Here is a 15,160-nt window from a genome sequence, read left to right on the forward strand (position 1 = left end):
TGTCACGCCCTGGTCATTACATTCTGCTTCAGAATAGACTGTATTCCTGCCATAGTCTGAGGATGACATCCCTTTGTTGATAACCCCCCCACATGGAAATATGAATATGGACTATTCCCCAGGTACATGACATTCTTATACAAGGACTTGTTTTTATGCACCTTGGGTACATGCATATGTGCACATTCTCCAATTAAAAAGGTATTTCAGTTCTCAGAAATATACAGATGCCAGTAATTGTGAAAGTAGTGAACGCCCATTTGATAATTTTTCCCCCGATATTTTCTCACAAGGTGGTGAACCATTTCCAGCAGTTACATAATGTTTGTCTACCCTGCTCGACTGCCTTCGTTATCAACTACTGGCTTATCTGACGTCATCACAGAGTTCCAAGAATATTCCTGTTCCACCTACTGGTTCCAGATCAGCTAACAAAACACAAATACTGTGACTGTGTGGCTACTCTACAATAAATTAAAGGGGACCCGGGTCAGTTTTGGTACGCGATTGCGCGCACGTCCGAGTGTGTGGAGGAAGTGCACGTGTTGCATTGACAGTCTTATGCAAGCCACCATGCACACAGGCAAGATGTCCGAAGCTGCTGCTGTATCAGAGAACAACGGACTAAATGGTAGGTGTCTTCGAAATGCTTGGTTATATATCATTGTCATTCTAATTGTTTATTAGAAAACTTGTCAGATCATTTGAAACTGTGTATTTTGATACTTTACTATCTGTTTTTGAGAGATAAAACAATCTACTGAGCTTTGGGTTGATTTTCTATGTAGACATGGAAAAGGGTTGTTGGAGGGCTAACATCGTGAACGGTGTGCTATTTCTGTATTGACAGTATCATGGACCAATAGGATTTTAAGAGGCGGTGTAAACTGTATGATTGACCATCAGTAAACCAATCGTTGATGCACGTGGTGCTGAATAGGCGGGGCGATTTTCATGGCAATAAGACATAGAGATAAATGGAGGACTCTTCTTTATCTATGCCGTTATAGTTCCTATGACCTCATGGGCAGCGCCATTGAGGCCACAACCCACAGGAACCTCCACCCAGTGGTGGACTACTATGACTACTTTCAAATGGCGGATGCCCTCAATGGCGCTGCCCATGCTAAAATAGAATTCTGGCCACTAGAGGCTTCTATAAATCTCTATGCAACAAGACGCGATGGAAGAAGAAGAATAAAGAAGTCTGAAAAATCAAATATTGGGTTTGGCCAAATGTTCGGAATTTAAAAATGTTGTAATAGTTCATATACCCAAGGGCTGAGGAAAAAATATTCCGAAAACCTAACGAAATCTACTTTGAAATATTACATCATTTTTTAAATGTATAATCAGCTAATTATGCATTGTGTAACAGTGTAATAGCTAACGTTACTTGTCGTCGATGTAATCAATACACATAGCCTACTGGGCTATTTAATCTGGTTTTGACTAGATGGGATCCAGCTAATGACAAACAGAAGTGACTTTTCGTAGCAGGTTAGGTTAATTAGGAAAGGGGTTATGGTTAGTTTAAATGCGAAAAAATCTCCCCGACGCGACTCGGAACATGCGACTTTTGACGTCAATTTGACATTAGCTGCATCCCTTCTAGCCATGATCAGTTAATCGGCGAGTGTGAATTTATATGTAAACCAGCAAAGAGTGTCTGCTACACCTACCTCAACACACCTGTCAATGTGGGATTGCTGCACTCGAGAGTCTGGTCAATTTGTATTTTTATTTTATTTTTTTATTTTACCTTTATTTAACCAGGCAAGTCAGTTAAGAACAAATTCTTATTTTCAATGACGGCCTGGGAACAGTGGGTTAACTGCCTGTTCAGGGGCAGAACGACAGATTTGTACCTTGTCAGCTCGGGGGTTTGAACTCGCAACCTTCCGGTTACTAGTCCAACGCTCTAACCACTAGGCTACCCTGCCGCCCCAGGCTACCCCTAGGCTACCCTGCCGTATACAGCCTGATACCTAATGGAAAATAATAATACAATATGATCAGTCTATAATGATCTATGTCATATACCATATGCTTTATTACAGATGTATTCACTATATCAGTCCCAAACATACATTTAACACAATTTAATCTTAACATTGCATTGTGATCTTCCTTTCTCAGAGTCTTCTACTCAACTGTGTTTGTCGTTATGAGTGTGTCTATATGGATTTGTCCTGTTAGCACATATTGGTGGACTATGTGATCAGACTGGAATGGACTGAGGGACGTGTTTATCAGAGTGTCACACATGCCATGCCTCTGGAGTAATCACACAGTCAGCTCTGTGTTAACCTGGGTTTGGATGGGTCTGGGTTTGGATGTGGTGGAGCATTACCAAGCCCTGAACCAGGGGGGCTCGTTGACTTGGCGCTCTGATTTATTTATGGACACAGTGGAGAACGTTTTACAGGACACACCAGGGCCAGGAGGGGTGGAGTACGAAAGTGGGGGTGGTGAGGCTGGGGATCAGAAGCTTTTCATTCTGAAGTTTGAGAGTACATCTCGTGTCAGTTACGTGCTAGCTTCTGTGAGGGTCAGAGGGGGAACAGGTTTATTATTGCTAGAGACAGCTTACTCACTCTGCCTATAAATAAGTGGACACTCATTTTTGCTGTGTAATTCTCAGAATTGAGTAAAGCTTCCTGTATACTGAAGTGTCATTGTCGGATAAAAAACGTTGGGAGCTATCCCTGAATCTGCACTGTTCTTCAAGTAAATGTGTTTTTGTAAAGAGTAGTTTGCTAAAAGTATTCCTTGTGCATAGAGTTGTATGGTTTGTTTAACTTTGCAATCATTGGTTTTTGTTTGACACATTTTAAGGTGAAAAATCAGTCTCAGCATCACTCTGTTACTGTGGAATTGCCCATCTCACTCCCATCCACACACTAGAAATTCAGTTGACTTTACTCTTCTTTTGTGAGTCTTTGGTGCCATTGGTTAGGCTATATATTTTATGGTTAGAACGAACCAGGATCTATGTTTCTCTACCTCATTTGTTTGAATCTTTTCAGGGTGTCTACCAAGTTTTTATGATGTTTCATGGATCCCCCACACCAAGTAAGCAAGGTCTCCAGGAGCTTCATGGGGTTTTGGTGGGCTTTGTTCCTGTGGGGTTCAAGCCAGCTTGACAGGGGGTTGTGGATGGTGGTCAGCTCATAACACTAGGCTTCCTGAGCTTCTCTGTGACCTCCTACAACAGCTGATAATGGCTACACAACAGAGAGAGGAGCAGCCAGAACGTTCGGCTCACTACCGGCGCCATGGTAACCTTGTTTAGGCGATGGAGCATAGACAATAGCTGTAGATAGTGGCTCGGCTCATGCCACTGTGTCATCCTTGGGATGAACCTGGGTGCTGAGTCGGGCTTGGGGCAGGGGGATGGGGACTGCTTTTATCCAATGCCTGGCCAGCGAAAACAGTTTGTGCTAGTTACCATAGCCACAAGGTTGAAAAAAATGTCTAGATCATATGTCTAGATCATTTTTGTTTTGTTTTAAGGTTAGGATTAGGTGTACGGTTGGTTAGCAGTGTGATTAAGGTTAGGTTTATAATAACATTTTAAGAAGAGAAATTGTAGAAATAGGTGGAGTTTATGGCTTTGTGGCTGTGGTAACTAGTGACAACCCAGTGATTCTAACTGTCACATGACCAGATTGTTTACTCTCTTGGCTATGAGATCATGTGCTCTGCTTGTGAGCTCTAGCTTCCTCCTTTCTGGCAGGATGTGTGATGGAAAATGAGAGATTTGATATGTCTCTATTCCTTTTAAACGTTTGTGTGTAATATTTACTGTTAATTTTTTATTGTTTATTTCACTTTTGTTTGTTATCTATTTCACTTGCATTGGCAATGTAAACATATGTTTCCCATGCCAATAAAGCCATTTGAATTCAATTGAGATACTGGATGTCTCTCCAGTGACAGTATGTGGATGTCTCTTGCCCTGCAGCAACTTGCCTACCAATATAGCAGTGGTTTCCCGCCAAAGTTTGAACACACCTACTCATTCCAGAGTTTTTCTTTATTTGTACTATTATCTACATGTAGAATACAAGGAAAGACATCAAAACTATGAAATAACCCATATAGTATCATGTAGTAATCAAAGTCTTAAACAAATCAAATTAGCCACCCTTTGCCTTTGACAGCTTTGTACACTCTTGGAATTCTCTCAGTCCGGCTTTCAACATACTCTTGAAAGTTGTAATAGTAGATGCACAAGGTGCAATTTTGAAATTGGGTATTGCATCATCAGTTCCTCTTGTCATGTTAAAACCAGTTTGTGTCATGAATAGTGTCTGTGCCCATAGAAATAGATGTGGCGCGCGCACGCTCAGGGGGGGCGCGGGATGTTCCCCAATGCTGGAAGGGGGGCCCGGGTGCAAAAGTTTGGGAACCTCTGCAATAGAGGACCACAATGAAAACAAGTCTTTGACTTTGTCAGAGATATGTGTATAGGTGGCAGGGAAGTCAGGCGCAGGAGAGTCAAACGGAGTGTAAAAGAGTATTTTAATATATGTCCAAGTAACATGCTCCATTACACTAATAAGAAAAATGAATATAAACAAATATGGATACGAAGACCCGTCGCGCACCTAAACAAAAAACACTACACTGACAATAAACAATCTCTGACAAAGACATGAGGGGAAACAGAGGGTTAAATACAGAACATGTAATGAATGGGATTGAAAACAGGTGTGTGGGAAGACAAGACAAAACCAATGGAAAATGAAAAATGGATCAATGATGGCTAGAAGACCGGTGACGTGGAACGCCGAGCACCGCCCGAACAAGGAGAGGCAACGACTTCGGCAGAAGTCGTGACAGACTTGTTGTGTGTATAATCTTCGGCAATTGTGGTACATGTATTGGTTGCCTGATGTGGCTTCTTTATGTATTTCAAATTGCCAAATCAAAACTCGTGTCAGTGTTACTCTGAAGAGTTTGTATCAAAGCTGTTATTGGCACTCTCCCCTGTAGCCAGTCCCTGCCTGTGCTCATGTAGGAGCATGATCAGCTGGCTTGTATATCACAACAGGGACTGTAAAAACTGACATCACACAGAGGTATTTACTGCCCTTTCACCATGCAGTAAATAGACACAAGACCGGCTTAGGGAGAGTTAAACTTCCTTGGTTGTGTGTTTCTGCCAGACTTTCTGTCTGTCTAGCTCAGCGTTCAACACAGTGCCCTCCAACCTCTCTTGGCAACTGGATCCTGGACTTCCTGACAGCCGCCCCCAGGTGGTGAGAGTAGGCAACAACACACCCCCCACACTGACCCTCAACTCGGGTGTGTGTGTAGTTTCCTCCTGTACTCCCTGTTTACCCACAACTGAGTGGCCGCACACGACCCCAACACCATCATTAAGTTTGCTGACAACACGACGGTGGTATGCTGATCACCGATGACAATGAGGCAGCCAATAAGGAGGAGGTCAGTGAGGTGGTGTGGTGCCAGGACAAAAACCTCTATCTGAATGTCAGCAAGACAAAGGAGCTGATCGTGGACTACAGGAAACGGAGGGCCGAGCACACCCCCATCCACATCGACAGGACTGTAGTGGAGCAGGTCGAGTGCTTCAAGTGCCTCTGTGTCCACATCCCTAAGGAATTATCATGCTCCAAACACACCAACACAATAGTAAAGAAGTTACGACAACACCTCTTCCCCTTCAGGAGACTGAAAATATTTGGCATGGGTCATCAGATCTTCAAAGTTTTATAGCTGCACAATTGAGAGCATCTTGATTGGCTGCTTCACCGCTTGGTATGGCAACTGCTTGGCATCTGACCGCAAGGTGCTACAGAGGGTAGAGCGTACTGTATATAGCTGCCCAGACTGCATTGATCCTTTTTGCGCTAACTCTTTTGACCCATCACATACGCTGCTGCTATTGTTTATTATCTATCCTGTTGCCTAGTCACTTTACCCCTACCTTTATGTACATATCCACCTCAATTGCCTCTTACCCCTGCACATCGACTCGGTACTGGTACCCCGTGTATATAGTCAAGTTATTAGTTACTCATTATGTATTTATTCTTTGTGTCATAGTTTTTTTATTTTAATTGTTCTATTTTTCTCTCTACCTTGTTGGGAAGGGATAGTAAGCATTTCACTGTTAGTAAGTCAGCATTTTCACCTGTTGTTTATAAAACGTGACAAATAAAATGTTGTTTGATCTTTATCCCCTTCATCTTCCCTTGTCTACATTGTCTTTTGAATGTTTGGGGGTTTTTTTTTCAGAAAAAAACCAATGTTTTTCTTATAATTTTATGTTCAGCATACTGGCACAATGTCCCAAGGTCTGCTCTAACAGAAACCATAGTAATAACATCAACAATGAGATACAAAAACATACCAAAGTTGCTCTCTAGAGCTCAATGGGGATACATTTGCTTATTCTCCCCTTACTTCGGAATGGAACTAACATCATGTGTCCCATGTGTTCTTGTCCTCAGGGTCCTGGGTGGAGTTGGAGATGAACAGAGCTGCGGCCACAACTGCAGCGAGGTTGTCCCAGTCTGCCTCTGCCGTAGGCCAGGCTCTGGAGCTGCTCCCCCTGCCTCAGGTGGAGGAGGAGGTGGAGTCCATGGTGGGGGGACTGGAGCACGTGCCCTCCTCATCCTCTATCCATAATGGAGACATGGAGAGAATTCTACTGGACGCTCAGCATGAGTCCAGCCGCAGCAACTCTTCCTGTGACAGGTAGGGGGCAGAGTACAGTTTTAATCTTGGCCTTGGAAAACTAGGTAGATAATTACCCCCCCTGTTGAGGTCCTTTCATGTTAATTAATTCTGTGTTCCCGGTCCAAAATTAATAAATCCATAATAATACATAAATTATCACCTAATGTTGTGTTAGATCTTTTTATCAACTTAAGTTCTTGTGAACATTACACGTTTTGAACTTCTATTTGCTATTTATGGCCTGTAGGCCTCATTGACCTGAGCTCAGACAACTAGTTTTTGAGTTAAAAAAAAGCATCATGTATGGATTATTTTGACTACAACAAATACTCAGATGAAACATATTGTGCTATTTATCACAGACTACTTTGTGTCAAAGTTTAACAAGGACTCTCTTCTCCTCACCAGTGTCATGATCAAAGATATGATCAAGAGCCTCACATACAGTATATCGTTTGGTTGTTGTGCTGCCACAGAATGAATTGTGAGCAAGGCCTCAAAAAAGCTTTATATACCAGAGCTGGAGAAAAGTTCTATATATTATTGAAACAATGGTGTGGTGTGGTGCCTGTGGGGGAAAGATTATATTGGGGAAAGGTTCCCTTGGGGGTTGCCATGGAAACCAAGAAGGGGAGTGAGGTGTGTGTGTGCGGGAACAACACAGGTGTACAAAAGTTAAATAAAACACTCAAAATGTTATGAAAGTCATCAAAAGTATTTTGTGTGTTCAGATGCCCTGTGTGGACAAAGTCATGGAACCTTATGACAATCAGATTAAATGAACTACATTTTTCAGAGAGAACTTGTAAATCGGTCCAATTCGACCGGAACACAGAAGGAGGGTTAAAAATCTTTTGATTTCCCTGGTGAGGTCACGTACTAGCCCAAAATGAATGTGATTTAATATCTGAATTCATATAGTATAAAGTGTGCTGTGATGGCGATGTAAATACAATGGATTTACAATAGGAAACAACATCCTCATCAGCTGTGTGTGCACAGGGTGATGTTCCCCACCAAACTTAAATCCACTCACACTGTGTGCTTTCCATTTCTGACCCATGAGGCTGCCTGCTATAAACCCAGGCTTATCTGATCACCCGGAGTCAGTCAGCTGTCAATGAGTCACCTGACAATGTTTACCAGGTGTGTTTCTACAACAGCTTACTGCAGAAGCTTACAGATAGACAGACTCATCCAGACTCATCCATCCACTTTGAGGTTGCAGGCTGAGAGGCAAAGTGAGATCCTAATAGAGGCAAGATCTGCATGCACATTTAGCCATTAGAGATAAAATCTCTCTATTAATATATTGGGAATTTGAACAAAAACTTCAACCTGATTACTGCCTACATTCTCATTCACCAAGGGAGAAAAGACTTGGAGTGCAGTGATTGGCTGTAACAGTTTGTTATTTTGTTGTTTGATCCTCCCTACAGTCCTCCCCGGCCTCATAGTCCCCAGGAGGATGATCATGATGGACAGATCATATTTGATGTGGACGTGAGCAGCAGGAGAGACAGCCAAGTAAGAGTTATTGCTCAGTCTGCCTGAGCTGCCTACGTCACTTGTCTGTTTCCATGGCAATATAACCTGCTGCTTCTCTCACTATCTGTATCCATGTGAATGACAACCATAGCATTTGTTACTATGGTGATGGCGGCATGAAACCCCGACCCGGTGGGTTTGACTCCATGGGCATGGCAGTAGCCACAGCTTCAGGTTCCATTGCAGTTACACACACACACACACACACGCATACACACACACACACACACTGTCAGTGGATGACATGGAAAAGCCACACTCTTGTCTGTTGATGAATGGAGACTTGACTCTATGTGCCTGTAACCATGGCAGCCTCACACACAGGGTTTATTGTAAGGTCTGTATTGTATGGGTGATCAGCCATATAGTCTTAGTGGCTCAACCTAGGATGAGTTGGATGGGCTTGTTGATTTGACTTAAATCAGTGTCCTAATGCTCTGCGTGTGTTCCTGTGCAGTCAGAGGAGGATGCCCTGGAGAAGGAGAGGGACATGGATATCCTCATGAAGGACTCTGACTGGGTAGCAGACTGGTCCAGTCGGCCCGAGAACATTCCCCCTAAGTGAGTGATGTACACAGCCCATTGCTCCTAAAACATACAAGTCTTAGTGTATCTGGTCTCCTTGGTAAATCCTAGTGTGTTTGCATTATACAACTTAGACTGAACATTTTGACATGATGAAGAGAAGATGAATTATACTGTTATGGACAACTTTGGTTTTTCGTTGAAGAGTGAATGGTAAACTTGATGATGATGTTGACGTTACTGTATGGTAACTATAATGTGTTGTTGCCTGTAGGGAGTTCCATTTCCGCCACCCCCGGCGTTCAGATACACTCAGCATGAGAAATACAAGGGCGATGAAGAAAGGAGGCGTCTTCTCTTCAGAGTTCCTCAAAGTGTTCATCCCCTCGCTGTTACTGTCACACATCCTGGTTCTGGGGCTGGGGTAAGAGAAAACATAGGCCACTATTTGGCCATCAACCTCAGCTAGGCAATCATTTCTGTGATAAATGTGATGTCACTTTTTTTATGGTAGTGAAAAAGCCGAGTGATGACATTTATGGAATGTTTGTTTCAACCCATCAATGGGTCTGCCTGCAGAAAAACATGTTCCATTATTTAGCCGTTAACTGGCCAAGTAAATACTCTATTCATAGATGAATGTAGACAAACACAGCAATTCTCAAATATAATCTCATGAACAGCTTTTCATTTCCTTTTGTTACAGTTAACATAAAATTAGAAAACCCCAATCCGATCCAATATAGAATGTGGTTAGGAAAATTGAGAGGACTGTTTTGTTTACTGGAAATCAGATACCCATAGAACAGAACTGCATGTACAGAAAATTATGAAATAATATATTATGAACTCTGACTCATACCTGCTCACACACACACACACACACACACACACAAACACTTCCATGCAGTTTTCTGTATAGACCAGCAGAGGGTGTGTGGCTGCAGCAGACAGTGGGAAGCTGCAATGCTCCAACCCTGTTTATGTCTGTGTCTGGCTGGTAAAACAGCTGCTGCTGACATGGATATACACCTGTACCACACCCTTAACACACACTTTATGACAGCATACATTATAAATTACATGACAGGGACACACTCCATCTGTCACTTATCAACCTACTAGTTAATGACTCAGGGTGTAACTGCCCTCTCCCTCTCTCCCCCTTCAGGGTGTACATTGGGAAGAGGTTGACCACGCCCCCTACAAGCTCTTTCTGAGCGGGAAACTGAAGAAGTGCCTGAGGAATGGCTGTAATATTTTGGGGGGAGGGGAATGTTGCTGTTTTGCAAAGAATGCCCATCTCTCCTCAAACTTTCCTTCTCTCCCTTACCCCTCTTTCTCTCTCTCTCTGTATGCTTTTTCCCACCTGTCAAAGCATTTCCTCTTCCTGTATCCTGGGCAGACCTGAGATGTGCTGTTCTCAGGACAGATGCGTTGCCCTTTCTCTTATTTTACCCCCTGCCCCTCTTTCTATCAGTCATTTTCTGACTGCTTCCAGAGTAAGGCCATATACTTTGCTCCTGTTTGGGTGGGTATTTTGGGAAGCGGCAAAGCGTAAAACCAAACCTAACTCTTCTACACACTAGCTCCAGCACTCTGTAATTGCCTGGTTGTACGAGAGAGAGCTGTCTGCCCGACAGATTTTGAAGATAGAAGTAGCCCAAGATGGTGCCACCTACAACGGTGGTTGGGTGAAACTCTCAAACCCTGAACAGGTCCAACCAAATTCAGAAAGAAAGAAGCTAACCTGAAGATGTGAGCATGCCTTTGAAAGTAATCATTTTGTTCAGAAGTAGAAACACATTTGACTATAGTTATGGTCATTTCCTATAGATGTATTTTACCACCAGTGGTGTATTGATAATGAAGCCTGGGTTTTGATTATGAAGGGTGTTACCATAGTGGCCATCTCAAACCCACAACCACCTGACGCTGTGCACTGGAGGGAATCTGCTTGGCCTGCCAGATGAGATGTCTACAAGACCTATGGTATCAGAAATATATCTACACCTAGATGGAAAATATCATATTACACATGTATCCAGTTGTTAATCATTATAAAAATGTCTGTCATTTCAAATGCATTTTAAACCATTTTCAAAACTGCCATGAATGACTGGAAAATTATGGATATATTCCTCCTATTAAATGTAAACTGACACAGTTGTTTTGTGGGTGGAAGTTGGGTAGCCACACTGGGGTGGTGTGTTTGTTCTGTTGCGTGTCATTCTCTTGTTTGTCTGTTTTGAGTTCTCTACAACATATCGTGGGCCTAGTTATTTAGGCCTGGTTCACTGGGTAGACCTCTGATATGCCTGTCCAAACTTAAGCATGCTCTGACTGTCACGGCGATCTATGTCACAGTGCTCCAAGATGGACAGCAGTATTTCAAAGTTGACACAATGTGCTGTTTGTACCAGCTCCACCATTGGACCTTGCTGAGATCAACCTCTTGTATACAGTATCTTATTTGCATCTCCCTCTACACAACTGCCAAAAGGAACTGAGGTCCACCTTGAAACTCAACTGTTCTGAGTAACCACGTGCCTCACCTCTGTTCCCAAGCCTCCATTGTGGTTATTTTGGTCTCACTGTCTGCCTGTGATCAGACATTGAGAGGCTAGTCCATGGCATGTTTTTGGGGTGTTTTTTTTCTCAATTAGTTTTATTGTCTGTATTGTTGTGACATTGGAGTCTGAACAGACAGAGAATGAGGTGTAGCTATGATGAGATGGAACTACAGGGATTTAATGAAGATTATGTTAGAAAGGCACCTTGCAAGGCCCAATGTGAAAAGGAAAAGGAATGTGTAGAAATGGTTCCCCTCAGACTGCTATGGTAACAATAGTTATTATCATACACATCCTTTTGATTTCATTTGATGTTTTTTCCCCTCATTGGAAAATGTAAAAAATAATTTGTCAATAAAATTCCCTGAATCAAGCTGAATTGTTGCTAAGGATTCTTTTGTGATTGATCAACTACACTGAACAAAAATATAAACGCAACATGCAACAATTTCAACGATTTTACAGAGTTACAGTTCATATAAGAAAATCTGTCAATTGAAATAAATTCAATGGGCCATAATCAATGGATTTCACATGAAGCTGCAGGGGTGTGGCCATGGGTGAGTCTGGAAGGGCATAGGCCCACCAACTTGGGAGCCAGGCCCAACCAATCAGAATTAGTTTTTCCCCACAAAAGGGCTTTATTTCAGACAGAAATACTCAGTTTCATCAGGTGGCTGGTCTCATACAATCCTGCAGGTGAAAAAGCTGCACGTGGAGGTCCTAGGCTGGCGTGGTTACACGTGGTCTGCGGTTGTGAGGCCGGTTGGACATACTGCCAAATTCTCTACAATTATGTAGGAGGCGGCTTATGGTAGAGAAATGAACCACTCAATGATATGTGGTTCATTTCCTTCAATTCCTGCAGTCAGCATGCCAATTGCATGCTCCCTCAAAACTTGAGACATCTTTGGCATTGTGGCGTTGTGTGACAAAACTGCACCTTTTTGAGTGGTCTTTTATTGTCCCCAGCACAAGGTGAACCTGTGTAATGATCATGCTGTTTAATCAACTTTTTGATATGCCACACCTGTCAGGTGGATGGATTATCTTGGCAAAGGAGAAATGTTCACTAACAGGGATGTAAACCAATTTGTGCACAGCATTTGAGAGAAATAAACGTTGTGTGCATATGGAAAATGTTTGGGATCTTTTATTTCAGCTCATGAAACATTGGATCAACAGTTGTAGCGTTTATATTTTTTGTTCAGTTTAGAAACACACACAAACTTAAATGCATCATCTCACTATTGTCATGGTTTTGGTATTTTCCTAAACAACTATTGTGGTCAGAAGGAAATTTGGGGAATGCATTGGAGAGACACCCCTTTCAGCTCCTACCCAGGTACCAGTCAGAGCCCATTCCTGCTTTGCTTCAGATAAAAGCCAACAGGTAGAGGCAGGGTGATATGGCTGCTAGCCAGTCCTCATACCTCAGCCTATAACACTCAGTCAGTTGTCATATTCCAGAGCCTTCATTTGGAACTGGTCAGGCATACACAACACCAAATGTTTAGCAGAGTGCGCACCTGCAATGGAGCTCCTCATGTCTCTCCCTGAATGTCCCTAGGGAGGCCACAGGCCTGGTTCTGCTGACTGGAACCTCTTTCTCTTCCTGGACATTGTCCCTCTCTTGTTGTTTCTCATATCGCTGTCTTTATGTAAGTGCATAGAGTCAACACTGACAACACTGTGTTGTTGCTTCTAACATGATTTTGGATATCTTTTTAAGCTCCTCAACTGGAAAGTAACCACCCCCCTCTCTCTTTCGCACGCACGCACACTCACACACATCCTGTTACTAAACTGATTAGGTTCAAATTATCAATCAGTGAAACCCCTTTTAGTGGCCTCTGGCTTTCTGTAGGCACAGCACAGATATACTGTAGAGGTCTCACCAACCACTGGTGAACAACACCTGCTCTTTCTATGACATAGAAAGTCAGTTGTCCAACTGAATGTATTCAACTGAAATGTATATTCCGCATTTAACCCAACCCCTCTGAATCAGAGAGGTGCGGGGGGCTGCCTTAATCGACATCCACGTCTTCAGCGCCTGGGGAACAGTGGGTTAACTGCCTTTCTCAGGGGCAGAACAAAATTTTTTACCTTGTCAGCTCAGGGATTCAATCCAGCAACCTTCCTGTTACTGGCCCAACGCTCTAACCACTAGGCTACCTGCCGCCCCATAGACTGACCAGGTGAAAGCTAAGATCCCTTATTCATGTAGCCTGATAAATCCACTTCAATCAGTGCAGATGAAAGGGAGGAGACCGGTTAAAGAAGGATTTTGACACCTTGAGACAATTGAGACATCAAATCAAATCACCTTACAGTGAAATGCTTACTTACAGGCTCTAACCAATAGTGCAAAAGAAGGTATTAGGTGAACAATAGGTAGGTAAAGAAATAAAAACAACAGTAAAAAGACAGTGAAAAACAGTAGCGAGGCTATAAACAGTAGCGAGGCTATAAAAGTAGCGAGGCTATAAACAGTAGCGAGGCTATAAAAGTAGCGAGCCTACATACAGACACCGGTTAGTCAGGTTGATTGAGGTAGTATGTACATGTAGATATGGTTAAAGTGACTATGCATATATGATGGACAGAGAGTAGCAGTAGCGTAAAGAGGGGTTGGCGGGTGATGGTTGGTGGGTGGATAGCCTGGTTAGCCAATGTGCGGGTGCACTGGTTGGTCGGCCCAATTTAGGTAGTATGTACATATGTACATGAATGTATAATTAAAGTGACTATGCATATAAGATAAACAGAGAGTAGCAGTAGCGTAAAAGAGAGGTTGGGGGGGTGGCACACAAAGCAAATAGTCCGGGTAGCCATTTGATTACCTGTTCAGGAGTCTTATGGCTTGGGGGTAAAAACTGTTGAGAAGCCTTTTTGTCCTAGACTTGGCACTCTGGTACCGCTTGCCATGAGGTAGTAGAGAGTGGCTGGGGTCTTTGAACATTTTTAGGGCCTTCCTCTGACACCGTCTGGTGTAAAGGTCCTGAATAGCAGGCAGTTAAGCCCCAGTGATGTACTGGGCCATACGCACTACCCTCTGTAGTGCCTTGCGGTCGGAGCTGGATTTTGTATGTGGAATGTGTATGTGTGCCATTCAGAGGGTGAATGGGTAAGACAACGATGTAGGCGGTGTGTAGCGGTAAGCAGTTATGATATGAAGGTTTGGCTTGGAAAGTTTTTTTTGACTGGTCACAGAAAGCTGATGTGTTGTCCACAAGCGAAGGGAAAAGGTGAGCGAAGGTGAGCGCGTAGATGCGAGAAGGAATACAATGATCAAAGGGATCATGCTTTTTTTATGTGGCTGCTAGGAAAGTGAACTGTGTTTGCATGTGATCAGGGGTGTATTCATTCCGTCGATTCTGTTGAAAAACAATTCTTGAATGGAAGCAAATGGAATGAAACAGGAATAAACATACCTGATATTGTCTAATAGAAACTCTCGTTTGTAACTGTTGGAGTAAAGATTACACCCTAATTCAGCTAGACGCATGCAAGAGCGTGCAAGACAATAATGAATGTGTCAATGTCTGTCATCTTGATTACTCAAATTTCTCTCGACCTGTGCACCTACGTTGTAACCTTTCATTAATAGGCTAGTTTGTAGCAACCTCATGATGGGTATAGGGAAAATTAAAGTATCATGTAGTAGCCTAAACCTCTTGATGTTAGATTGATTTGGTTGAATGGAATATGAATGACAGTCATCCAATATGCTGTAATAGAAATAAGGACATGCTCATTTTTTATCATCTTCCATCATCTTCAATGGCACCAACCGT

The 15,160-nt window shown here is 42.8% G+C and overlaps 1 protein-coding gene across 1 annotated transcript; it reads left to right on the top strand.

The window, feature by feature from the left end:
- The first annotated feature begins 285 nt into the window (after positions 1-285).
- LOC110509873 (BCL2/adenovirus E1B 19 kDa protein-interacting protein 3-like) lies at positions 286-11,733 on the top strand. Its single transcript, XM_021591051.3, has 6 exons — positions 286-631; positions 6,486-6,732; positions 8,154-8,241; positions 8,720-8,823; positions 9,062-9,211; positions 9,959-11,733. Exons 1-6 carry the CDS (start codon positions 562-564, stop codon positions 10,005-10,007), a joined length of 708 nt encoding a protein of 235 aa, XP_021446726.1. The 5' UTR covers positions 286-561; the 3' UTR covers positions 10,008-11,733.
- The last annotated feature ends 3,427 nt before the right edge of the window (positions 11,734-15,160 follow it).

This window comes from Oncorhynchus mykiss, chromosome 29 (genome assembly GCF_057628025.1).
Source record: "Oncorhynchus mykiss isolate SJ-2025 chromosome 29, ASM5762802v1, whole genome shotgun sequence".
Lineage (NCBI taxonomy): Eukaryota > Metazoa > Chordata > Actinopteri > Salmoniformes > Salmonidae > Oncorhynchus > Oncorhynchus mykiss.